This window comes from Elephantulus edwardii, unplaced genomic scaffold (genome assembly GCF_000299155.1).
Source record: "Elephantulus edwardii isolate Elephantulus edwardi_28Jun2011 unplaced genomic scaffold, EleEdw1.0 scaffold00079, whole genome shotgun sequence".
NCBI classification, from domain to species: Eukaryota; Metazoa; Chordata; class Mammalia; order Macroscelidea; family Macroscelididae; genus Elephantulus; species Elephantulus edwardii.
Genome location: NW_006399829.1, coordinates 3585539 through 3599282, shown reverse-complemented (window position 1 = coordinate 3599282; position 13744 = coordinate 3585539). Strand labels below are relative to the sequence as shown.

Here is a 13744-nt window from a genome sequence, read left to right as displayed (position 1 = left end):
GGCACATAACAACAACAACACAACAATATAATTTACTGACCTATCTAAAATACATTTTGAAACTCTATGGTATATCAGTGTCAATTTGCTAACACTCAAATTTAAATTTGAATTTTAATAAAGTGCCACCTTTTTTTTTAATTTTATGCTGGTCTACATACAAAATTCTTACACATTGTGTTTTCTTCATACGTATTGTGTTTCACAAATTCCTCTATTCACATTGTATTTCATATAATCAATCATTCCCATACCTTGTGTTTTATAAAATTAATCACTATTGATCCTTGCCTACCATAACCCTGCCTCAAGTCTTCCCATTCATGATAGTACAGTTTATAGTTTTAATATTCATTGGGCTCTCTACACAGCAAACCTTATTACCAGGTCAAAGCCACTAACATTTTCATTACTACTTTGCGTTTTACTTGCCCATTAATGCAGTTAGTGGAATTGAATTAATCATGGAACCAATTAGTGTCTACACTGTAGGTGCTAAACACTCCTGTTAACAGTTTATTGTTTGGCCCCTAATTGAGGGGTTTTTTCACTCACTCCTGGCACAGTAGTGTATTAAGTCTCCTCTTCTTGGAAGTATGCCAAAAAAGATACAGTAGTCAAAGATTTTTCTATTCTTATGAATAAGGCGTTGTCACAGTCTGTCACAGTCTGGTACTAGTGTGAATTGGAGCCCTCTGAAACATTATAAGATTCTTTTACACATAAATCCGTTTAGAAATGAACTCCAAGGTTCTTGCAAGCTGACAGAAACTAGTATAATGAAAGAATCTTACAGGCTTCCCAAGCAGTGTATCCACGGACATGCTGACAGGAGTCAAAAAGGCAGATCAGTACTGCTAAGTGCTCTGAAATTCAACTAGTACATCAGAACGCAAAAGAATCCAGATTTTTTGTATCCCTAAAAACAGTAAGTGTAGAGGTAGGCACAGAAATGTATAGCATATTTTGTTTCATGAATGACGCAACTTTCTAGTAAACCATATGGTAAATAATGGGACAATATCTTCACCAATGATTATTACAGGATGATTAGCCAACAGTGAAGAAAGTATATTTAAGTAAGTGGCTCACCACTAGTTGGATATTTAATAAATAGCCACTGAGTAAATAATGGAAAAATCTGCCCTTTTTGCATTTGTACAAAATTTCCATTAACCAAGATCTACCTTAATCTCAGACAAATATCAAACAAAAGATAAAAAGCCCTCATAGTGCCTGACTGAGTTGAAAGAGCTTCAAAAAGCCTGCTATTGGTTGCTTGAAGAAAGCTCAAAGATAATACAGGAACCAAATTTGTGTCTGGTCTAAGGGACAAAGACACATTACTTTTCTGAGCTTTGAAACTATCATAACATTCAAAGCTATGCTAATATTTGTAATATATTCTATTTCAAATACTTACATTTTTCTCTTTTATTAAATTGCAAACTGCTTGAAATTCTAGTCTTATTACTATTTATACCTCCTTATGCCCAAATACTTAATTGTGCTTATGAGAAATCTATACCTAGATCAAGAAGCTGTTGTCCTAACAAAGTAATGGAACACTGACTGCATTGTTTAGACTCAGGAAGGGTGTACATCATGGCTACATCTTTCTCCATATCTATTCAATCTGTACGCTGAGGAAAGTTTGGGAACCAGGACTTTATGAAGAGGAATGTGGCATCGGGATCAGGGGAAGACTCATCAATAACCTGTGCTAGGCCGATGACGCAACCTTGGCTGCTGAAAGTGAGAATGACTTAAAAATATTTGCTTCAGAAGAGCAAGAAATACAGCCTTCGATATGCATTACATCTCAGCATGAAGATAACAAAGGTCCTTACCATGGAGCCAACAGTCAATATCATGATAGATCAAGAAAGGATTGAAGTTAACGATTTCATCTTGCTTGAATCAACAATCAACACTGTTACTACCAGCAGTCAGGAAATCAGGAGACATATTGCACTGGAAAAATATGTGGTCAGAGACCTCTCCAAAATACTAAAGTAATAATGTCAGTTTGAAGACTAAGGTATGGCTGATTCAAGTCATGGTCTATCCTATCATTTGCTACACATCTGAGAGCTCAACAATGAATAAAGATGACAGAAGAATTGGTGCCTTTGAACTGTGGTGTTGTAAAAGAGAATTGAATATACCATAAGCTTAAAAAAAAAAAACAACCCAAAACTAGTGTGTCTTGGAGAAACTTCAGCCAGAGTGCTCCTTGAAAGCACAGATTATAAAGCTTCACCTTTAGACTGTTAACATGTCTAAATATATAAACATGTTTAGACAAGGCTAGTCCTTGGAAAGGGACATTATACTTGGAAAGATGGAGGGTCAGCAAAGGAGAAGAAAACCCCCAAGGTGATGAATTGGCACAGTTACAGCAGCAATGACTCAAGTGTGTCAGAGATGATGAAGATGGAAATTAGTTCCAGTCTGTTGTTCATACATATTCGTCTCATCATACTTTACTCAACAGCACTTAACAACAAAATATGTGCTTATACAGGGAACTCCGTGGCTTCCTAGTAAGAAGTTGTACTTCCAACTCAAAGGCAGCTGGTGGAGCAAATTGACCACCTGTTCCATAGGAGAAAGATATGTAGTTTCCTCACATGTGATTTATTGCGTCTGAAAGGACTCTGGAGGGTCAGCTATGGGTTAGTTTTGACTCAACAGCACATTGCAACAACAACATACGTATATGTAGGAGCTCTGGGGACATGGTGAGTAAACAGTGATGCTGCCAACCCAAAGGCAAGAATTTGATTACACCAGATGCTCTGTGGAACAAAGAGAGAAAGTGTTCTCCTCTGTGATTTAACAGCTTCTGAAAACCTATTAGAGGATCAGTTATGAGGCAGTTCTGACTCAACAGCTATGAGAATAATAGGTTTATAAGTTCATTAAAAGGAGGCCTGGTGTAGTGTATCAGGCTGTGAACTGAAAGGTCAGGAGTTCAAACTAATCAGCAATCTCCCTTTGTAAAGATTTGCAGCACTAGGCACCCAGCATAGGGTTGCTAGGAGTTGAAATCAACTTGATGGCATTGAGATTGGTTTGATTTATATGACTCTAACATTTATTAATTAGAATATGTCATAGAAATGCAAGGTCATACAAGGCCTAAAATCTGACACAGGAGTGATCATGGATGCTGCCTATATCATAAATAATGCTTTTGAGACTTACACAGCATCAATATCAATAAAGTAGCTATATCTTGACTATATAGTAATTATTATGTGGTCGTTATGTGAGGTCAAGATGACTATCGTTCTTAACAACCCTATGCACAATAACTCTGAACCCTACTCTATATAGAGCCAATCTCACTGTCTCTAACACATCTACCCTGTGTCAATCCTTCTCACCCAGGATCTTCCTCTTCTACACTGTCCCTTCACCCTTCCATATATGATATCCTTCTCCAAAGACTGGTCCTTCCTAGCTACATGCCCAAAGTATGTGAGATGGAGTCTCAAAATCCTTGCCTCCAAGGAGCAGCTTGATTTTACCCTCTCCAGGGCAGACCTGTTAATTCTCTTGGCAGTCCATTATATGTTCAATACTCTTCTCCAGTTCCATAACTCAAAGGCATCATTTCTTATTTTGCCATCCTTGGTCATTGTCTATTCTCTCATACATAGCAAGAAATTGTGAAGACAGTGGCCTGGGTCAGGCACATCTTAGTCTCTAGACTGATACCCTCACTCTTCAGCACTCTGGAGAGGTCCCTGACAGCAGACTTTTCTAATGCAATTTGTCTTTTTATTTCCTGACTGCTGGTGTCAAGAGTGTTGATTGTGGAACCGAGTAAGCTGACGTTTAACAATCTTTTCTCCATCTATCATGTTGCTGCTGATTGGCCCAGTGTTGACAGTCTTCATTTTCTTGAAGTTAAGCTGCAATTGATATTGCAGACTGCTGTCCTTGACTCTCTAGCAAATGCTTCATATCCCCCTCAGTTTCAGCAAGTAATGTTGTGTCATCTGCATAACAATATGCATAGAATTTATATGTATTTGGAAACAAGTGAAAAATGAAGCAGACGTGTTCTATGCCAAATAATATTGTATTTAATTAAATATTTAATGTTCAAGTGAAAGAATATATCTACTATTAATGGACATAAGTAATTGTAACAATTTTAGATTAAAATTCATTGCCACAAGCTCCATTCATTGCTGACCCTCATTTGGGTTTTCAGGAGGCTGTAAATCACACACAGGAAGAGACTGTATCTTCTGAGAGGATAGAAACTACCAGAGAGACATTATCTTTGGATTGGCATTGCAATAGACTATGGACTAAGCCAACAGGACACGTTTTGGATTAGGGCCCCCAATATTCAATTTTTAGATTCAACAAACCCTTCTTACTGAGTATAGCTGTGACCCAAGGAAATACGACCTGAAAGACAAATATGACATGGACTATGCTTTTCAGGTGTGTTTCAATTTTTCTATAAATCTAAATACAGAGCAAGGGAACACTAAATGGTTTTAAATTAAGAAAAGTATGCAATAAAGTACAAAGGTACAAAAGTGTACCTTTCTCCATACCTATTGAATCTTTATACTGAACAAATTATTTAAGAAGCTGAACTCTATGAAGAAGAATTGGCATCAGGATTGGAGGAAGACTCATCAATAATTTTTATTATGCAGATTAAATGACCTTGCTTGCTGAGAGTGAAGAGGACTTCAAACACTTGCTGCAGAAGTTCAAAAACTGCAACCTTAAATATTGATTGCATCTCAACATCAAGAAAACAAAAATCCTTGCCACTGGACCTATAGACAATATCATGATGTTGTTGTTGTTGATATTTCATAACGACCCTATGTACAATAGCTCTGAACCCTGCCTTATCCTCTGCCAATCTCACTGACTCCGAGACACGTACCCCCATTAAACCAGTTACTATGTCAATCCACTTCATTCAGGGTCTTCCTTTTCTGTGCTGTCCCAACACCATTCCAAGCATGACGTCCTCTCCAAGGACTGGTCCATCCTGGCCAAAGAGTATATGAGACAGAGCTTCAAAATCCTTGCTTCCAAGGAGCAGCTTGTCTACACCCTCTCCAGGACAGACCTGCTTGTTCTCTTTGCAGTCCATGATATGTTCAATGCTCTTCTCCAGAATCACAACTCGAAGGCATCAATTTTTCTTCTGCCATCTTTGATTATTGTCCAGCTCTCTGATGAATATTAATTAAGTAATTGTGAAGATGATGGCTTAAGTCAGGTGCTCCTTAACTTCTAGACTGACATCGTTGCTCTTTAGCACTCCGGAGAAGTCCCTGAAAGCAGATTTTTCCAATACAATTTGTCTTTTGATTTCCTAATTGCTGGTCCCAAGAGTGTTTATTGTGGAACCAAGCAAGCTGAAATTGTTAACAATTTCACTCTCTTCTCCATTTATCATGATTCTGCCTATTGGCCTAGTGGTGAAGAGTCTTCATTTTCTTGATGTTGAGCTTCAATCCATATTTCAAACTGTAGTCTTTGACCCTCTGCAGGCTATTCTCAGTTTCAGCAAGCAAGGTTGTGTCATCAGCGTAATGCAGGTTATCAATGTGTATTTTTCCAATACTGATACCATATTCCTCCTTGTAAAGTCCAGCCTTCTGAATGATTTGTTCTGCATATAGATTGAAAAGCTATGGAGATGCACTCCTTTCCTGATTTGGACTCATGCAGTGTTTCCATGACTGCCTTTTGGTCCAAGTATATGTTTAGCATGAGCACAATCAGGTGTTCTTGGATTCCCATTCTTCTCAAGGTTAGTCAGAGTTTGTTATGATCCACACAGCCAAATGTCTTTGTGTAGTCAATGAAACACAGATAGACATTCTTCTGGTACTCTCTACCTCAGCCAATATCCATCTGACATTTGCCTAATGCCACCGCCTCTTCTAAACAAACCCAGCTTGTATTTCTGGTAGTTCTTTTTTAATGTACTGTTCTAGTTAGTTTTGGGTGATCTTCAGCAGGATTTTGCTTGAATAGAGTAATAGTGATATTTTTCAATAATTTCTACTCTGTAAGATTACCTTTTTGGGGGAACAGGAAAAAATTATTGATCTCTTGCAGTAAGTTGACCAGGTGGGTTTCCTCCAGATTTTTTAGCACAGCCTGGTGAGGGCTGCATCTGTTTGCTGAAATATGTCAATTGATATGCCATCAATTCCTAGGGCCTTGTTTTTTGCCAGTTCCTTCAGAACAGCTTGAACTTTCTCCTTCATCACCTCTGGAGAAAAGATTGAAACTGTCAACAACTGCATCTTACTTAGTTCTACAGTCAATACACTTGGTACCAGCAATTAAGAATTCGAGAGATTTATTGAATTGAGAAAATCTGCAGTCAGGTACCTCTCCAAATTATTGAACAGCAACGATGTTAGTTAGAGGTCAAAGGTGTGCTTGATTCAGACCATGATCTTTTTCAAACACTTGCTATGTCTGAGAGCTGGACAATGAATAAGGATGACAGAAGAATTATTGATGGCTTTGAATTCTGATGTTGAAGAAGAGAACTGAATATCCCATAGACTGCTGAAAGAACAAACATATATGTCTTGGAGAAGGTACAGCCAGAGTGCCTCTTGGAGGCAAAGATGATAAAGTTTTATGCCACATATTTTGAGCATGTTGCCACAAGAGGCTATCCCTTGGAGTAAGACATCATACTTGGAAAGGTGGAGAGACGGTGAAAGAGAAGAAGACCCTCAACCAGATAAATTGACAGTCACTACAGCAATGGGCGCAAGTGTGTCAGAGATTGTGAAGATGGCACAGGATAGAATAGGGTTCAGACCTACTGCTCATAGAGTCACTATGGGTTGTAGTCAATGGCACCTAACAACAACAACAACAAATAAACTGTGGGGCTGTTTTATAATGAATAGAATTAGATTAAACTAATGAAAGATGCTGTTTGTACATAGGGCTGATATGAGTAGCAGGCAACTTGATGGCACATAACAGCAACAATGAAAGCTGAAGGAGACCTGATGGCTTAATGGTAAGAAGCTGCACAACAATACCAAAGGCCCATGCTTTGAGTCCAACATCTGCTCCTTGGTAAAAGGATGGACAATCTCCTCCAGTGGAGATTCCTGTCTCTGAAAACCCGATGGAGGGTCAGCTATGGATTGGTTCTGACTCGACAGCATTCACCAACAATGAAAGACAAGCTACAGATGAGCAGAACTTATAAATGTATCACATGAAACTTCATTTTGTTTTAAGATATCACTATTTCCCTTGTAATATGTATTTTGTTTTAATCTTAAGAGGATAATTCTTTAAAGTAACAGGAATTCTTTGTCTTTTTTTTTTCCCATTAACAGTGAGGGTGAGATCTATGACGACATTGCCGATGGTAAGTCTCCTACAGTAGTCACCAAGATGGTACCAATTGTCAGTTGTTTTCACAAACATCAAAAAAAAGGCTTGTTGGGTTGATTAAAGCCTTCTCAACTGATCAGAATTTGAATCACTTAAAAATCTTAGGAATGTTAATGACCTGGGATAATGAGGGAGAAACTTTCACACAGGAGTAAAAAAATAAGAAATTTACGTATTTCCTTCCAAAATTGAAATATGAAAAGATTTGGTGAATTTTTCACTATCCTTAAATCCTTAAAGAATAATTCTTTTATCTCCATGAATATATGTTCCTGTGCTATTAACTAGTTTCCTTTAAACATCAGGGTTTTCTAATTTATGTGCTAAAAATTTTATCTCCCCTGGAGTGAAGCATGATATTAATAATGAAGCCCTTTAAAACCTTAGGACTCTTGCTAATATGTTTAATACTTTCATCTGCACCCAGAATGATATCCCAAATTACATTTGAGAAATTTAAGGGAAAATAATAATTTCAATTAATAAATAATAGTTAAAATTATTTTAATAGAGACTAAGCCCATTCAGAAACTTTGTTAAAATTATGCATTAAACTATAAAAGTTAAGTATACTATCTTCCATTTAACTTGTTTTTATGTACCATCGAGTTGGAACTGACCCATAGCTAACCCTCCAGCAGGTTTTCAGAGACAGTTAATCACACAGGAGAAAATGGTCCATCTTCCTCCCACTAAGCAGCTGGTAGATTCGAACAGTGTGCCTTCAGGTTGGCAGCGCAGCTCCTACCACTGGGCCACCAGACTTAACTAGTTCATCATAAAGTGAAGAAACTTTTTCTTTTACACTGAAGTCAGGAGAGTATGTAAGGGCTAACCTACATTTCCATCCTTGGAGCACTTACAGAATACCTAATTTATGTGTTAAATTGGTTGTAACTATATATTTTTTTTTTTCTTTTCAGGTTGCATCTATGATAATGACTAGTGCTCATACTTGATCATTTGACTTCCTTCAGTATATGCCAACATGAAGAATGGCATTTAATTGGCAAAATATTGGATACCACAGAAAGTAAATGCCAAAGTCCGCTTATTACATTTGTTATTAGGTTCTGTTGGTAAAGTTTAGCCTTTATGGACTTACAAAGTGATCTCTCTGCTTAATAAACATGTCAGAAGACTGTGTTAATGAACTGTAGGAATTATTAAATAACTCCATTTCTGCCTTGGCTACGATTATGAAGATATGTCTTTTGGACCATCAATTAACAATTACCCACTCTTTTCAAACTAAACAGAGGTCATTTTAGAAGCAATGCTTGTATTTCTCTATCTAAAGAGATACATGGGGGAAAAAGAAAACTATAAGGAAGAATGGAAGGAGGCGTGGCATCCACTTCCGTAATAGCTTGCCTCCAGAAACCCTATGAACATGGAGAGAGGGAGTCGCCTGCGACTCGACAGCACTTAACAACAACATAAGGAAGGAAATTTTAAAACATCCCACAAGAAGGAAAGCCACTTTACACCTTTAATTGTAGTAATGTCTGATATTTTCTATCACACAAATGATCAACTTTTTGAAAGGCAGTGCTAACTTCTCTCCTGCTCCCAGGTTTTCCCAGATTATAGGAGTAATCAACCATTTGTATAAAGTTTATTCCAAATTATTAAGTTTTAAGATAAAACTGTAAAAGAAATGAAAATATGTTTTCTTTCAGCATACTCATATGCTGTTTCTATACTCTTGTTTAAAATACTGCTGTAAATAAAGTAAATATGAATGAGGGCTACCCCAAAATTATAAAGAATGTGAGGATGAACTTTGAAATTTGCTGGATTGTTATGGTACATCTTTACTATGAAGTTTTAAACATATGGTTCCCCACCAGCCCCCTGCAGAAGAATTTACCTCTACAGAAATGTTGTTTGTGGTTTTTTTAACCACTTTACTCAAATGTTAGCAATGAATCTTGATTTAGGACTATGGATATCTCCTATTGATAAAGTTTACAAGTTTTACTCCCAAAGTAAACCAAAACAAAACTGGCAACACTTGGGTTTCAAATACTAAGAACACTAAATGTCCTGATAGAAAAGCAAAACTCCAAGGAAAAGGGTTATTGGGTCTTTTTAAAATTGTTTTTCAACTTCCACAGTAAAAATGAGCAAATCCTAATGCTGGCTTCATAAATAATGAAGGAACTATATTTTAATATTGGGTAAATTCTTTATCTTCTCAGGTTTTTTATTTGCAAATTACATTATTTCCCCCAACTTTTCACAACCAACTTCTCCAAACTTTTATAATCCTTCCACAGTCACACATTTCACAATCTTTTGCCTATTTTAAAAATGCATTGATTAAATAACAATTTATGAATTTTCCATATTTTAATATTGCAAAACTTCATTGGCACTTCTGAAGAGTTGTCCATTGTATTGAAATAATTAAAATAATTCTAAAGGAACTCACATCCTTTATATGGAGTGGGAATTCCATTAGGTGCTCTGAAATTTGTAAATAGCCCATCAACTGAAGTTTCTTAAATTACAGATTCTGGAGTTCTCAAAACCGCTAAATTGAAAATAACTTATTTCAAAGTTGTCTTCCAAATATAAAATAATTTGTATCTTTTGTAAAGTGAATGAGAGTGTGTTTGTGTGAGTGTGTGTATGTGTGTAATTTCTTTTAATAATAGACAAAAATATATGGTCAGAAGTGTTTATGATTTATTAAATAGCAACAAAAGAATATAATATGCTGACAAAATGTTTTCTACTATTTTTTCTGAGAATAGTATAAGCTAAATACTAGGTCAGTTTTAGTAATCTCAAACAAAACCAAGGGAAATTTTAGAGTTTTGATTTGCACCAAGAAAGAGACAAATAAAAGATTAATGCAATTATGATCACCTTAGCATAAAAATTATTGGAAATATTAAGTTTTTTAAAAAATATTTTACACATTATTTCTGTTACAGTTTTTGGTATGGAAGTTTGTCTTTTGAGAATAATTATAAACAAATAATATTTTCAGCTACTTCACACAAAATGAGACCAAAAGTCTTCGTCTCCCTTCATTTGATCCCATATCTACCAAGTCTTCCTCTGTCCTCATCCTCATTGCCTTGTGTGTCAGTCTCAGGGGATGCAGTACTTCCTGTACTGCCCAAATGTTTTATCAGTGCCTCAGTGTTTTTAAGTCTATTTTGTGACAGAGATTGAGATAACCAAATGCAGTATCTTCAACCTTAACCCATATCCATATGCTATCTCGGAGTACACACACACACAAAAAAATCATACCTCTAATTCCAAGTCAAAATGTTTTTTCATTTCTTCCAACCTACTCTGAAGTCTTCTTTTCATTATTGTCTCTCCTTCCCTTTTCCCTCTACTTTCTCTCTTTCCTCTGCCTCTGTCTTTCCTGTCTCTCTGCTCCACTCTCTGCCTTTCTTTTTTTTCCTCCTCTCATAGATCCTTTAATTTTTTTTATTTATTCCATTGTGAAATAGATGTCTTTTCTCTAAATTTACAAATATTGTCTCTCTATGTTATTATGTGCTGTCAATCTCAGAACTGACCAAACCTCCAGTGAGTTTTTAGAGGCTGTAAGTCACTCTAGCAGAGAGATGGACTTTCTCTCAAGAAGCTGCTGGTGAGTCCAAACTGAACGGTGTAACTCCCTTTCCACTAGATCACCAAAGCTCCCTTCTCTAACTATTGTTCTGTGTCATCGAGTTGACTATGACTGATAGTGACTCTTTGAACAACAGATCTGAACCCTGACCATTCTGTGCCATCCTCACATCTCAATTACACTTGAACCCATTGTTAAAGTCACTGTGTCAATCCATCTTGTTGAGGATCTTCCTTTCTTACACTGACCCTCTACCTTTCTAAGCATGATGTCCTTCTCCAGGGACTGGCCCCTCCTAATAAAATGCCTAAAATATGTCAGATGGAGTGTCACCATCCTAAATGTCAACAGCAATGCCTCCAAGGAGCATCCTGGGTTTGCTCTTTTTTAGGACAAATGAGTTTGTTCTCTTACAGTATATGAGATCTTCAGTACACTTTTCTAATGCCATAACTCAAAGACATCAATTTTTCTGTCACCTTTAGTCATTGGCCAATTTTCAAATATAACAAGCAATTGTTATAACAAGCAATTGTTTCAAATGTAACAAGCAATTGAAAGACCAATTCAGCAACTGAAAGCTCCAATCAGGCACATTTTAATCTTTAAACTGACATCATTGCTTTTTAGTACTCTCAAGTCTCTGACAGCAGATTTTCTCAATGGAACTTGCCCTTTGATTTCTTGAATGCTCCATATCTTTTCTATTTATCACTTTGTCGGCTTAAAAAATGAAGTACAGGTGACAAGTTAATTTGCATTGCTGTCCTCCAATTATGAGGCATTACACCAACCAAAGACCACAAGCACTGTGCTCTGAAATGTATCACGACATTTATTCCAAGGCCATGGACCCTGCACGCTGCTCCCAGTCAATGACTGATCATGGTAGACGTAATCCTGGAAGATCAGAACTCTTGGGTGGCAGTCGTTGGGGTGGGAAGACCTTTTGAGGACTCCCTGATAGCTGTGCAGAGCTTTCTTGCCTAAACAACACTCAGCCCCCCTGTCTTCTCTAACTCTCCCCCTCCCCCATTCTTTCACACTTGGGGTTTTTTAAATCCTTTCATACTGAGTGACTACTTTCTAGGCAATCAATACTGAACATAGTAGGGTTTGTAAAAATCTACAACTTCCTTCTAACATCAGCTGGGTCAGAAACTCTGAGGAAGGAGCCTTGGGATCTCTTATTTATATAATATAAATGTAGGGAGACTTTTATGAAATATATGTTCAAAGTATGTAAGAAAACAGACAAGAGGCTAGTTTATTCTGCTTTGGGGAGTGAATTTCATTCAACACCTCTAGCAAATAATAAGACAACAAAAGGATAACCCCACTGCCTCTAGAGGAAAAGGAATGATGAGGGCTGAAGTCAATGGGATGAAAAAACAGAAAAATTAATTGAAATCATCAGCAAAATCAGGAACTGGTTCTTTGAAAGGGTTAATAAAATAGACAAACCATCAGCAAATTTAACAAAAGAAAAGACGCAAATAACTTGATTAAATAATTAAAGAAGTGACATCACAAATAAACCAACTAAAATTAAATCAATAATAGCAGAATATTATGAAAAATTACACTCTGATAAATTTGAAAAGCTAAAGGAAATAGACAAATTCCTAGAAATTAACACCCTGCCCATATTAACACAGACAGAAGTGGAACATTTGAACAGACCTATCACAAAAAAAGAAATTGAGCAGGTCATAAAAAGACTCCCCCATTTATCATTTACCTGTTTAAAACAACTTCATGACCAACACCGATCTAACATCTATTCAGTCTATGATGGATATAAAACAGAGACTTTGGCAATGAAACTGAAGCAAGGAAAAGTTGACAAGTATCCTTCACTCATGGTGACCACTTAGTTTACCTGATGAGTCAGAGATATCAGAACTCCCTTTCCAGGACTTCAAAGTTAAATGAAGCTGGAAAGTATGTTGAACTCATGGTGATCACCTGGGTCTCTTGAAGAGTGGAATTGACAGATATGCAGTAATGAAGAGACAGGCTGAATGAACTTGGACTTGTTCCTTCAGCACTGTCCACTTAGCATGGTGAATGGATAAATGAAGAAAGGTTGTTGGTTTGTGAAGAAGGGAGCCCTAAAAATTCATGATATGTTGCCTTGGTCCATTTAGGGCTGAGGCTGAGTAAGGGTACCAGCTTGTCTGAAACACAAGAAGAAGTGTGGACGCCTAAGTTTGCAGCTGATGCCCATTTGGACCTAGCCCCAGATGGCTGAGGATGTGTTAACTTGAACCCAACCAGATAAAGAGATGTTCCATTCTGAGAGCTAATGTAGATTTCTGTGACCTGATGGTTTGCTCTGGGCTGGACCTTTGTTTATAGATGGTAGTTCAACTGCAATAGAAGATTTATTTTTTGGTAATTTTTTTTCTAAATTTATTATTAATTTCAGTAAAAAATTACAGACTTTGGATTTCCATTCATTCATTGTTGCACTTTCCTCCCCTCCCAACCCTACCCACTAGTACACTACCCTCTTGGAAAAGTAAAAGAAAAATTCTTTCATTGTTTTACAAACCCTCCCCCAGGTCCACTCCACCATGTAGCCTTCACTCTAGACTCCTATGATGACAAAAATACCTAATCACATATCCCTTTTAAACAGTTTTCTCCCTCATAAGTTTCAATGCAGTATACATTATTAAACCCATCTTTCTCAGTCTCTCC

The 13744-nt window shown here is 36.9% G+C and overlaps 1 protein-coding gene across 1 annotated transcript in view; it reads left to right on the top strand.

Moving 5' to 3' along the window:
* Positions 1-13292, top strand: part of FYB (FYN binding protein) — a 181313-nt gene extending 168021 nt beyond the window's left edge. The window contains exons 17-18 of the mRNA XM_006889579.1: positions 7377-7408; positions 13189-13292. Of these exons, the coding sequence (XP_006889641.1) occupies positions 7377-7408; positions 13189-13292 (136 nt within the window). The remainder of the gene's footprint in view (positions 1-7376; positions 7409-13188) is intronic.
* The last annotated feature ends 452 nt before the right edge of the window (positions 13293-13744 follow it).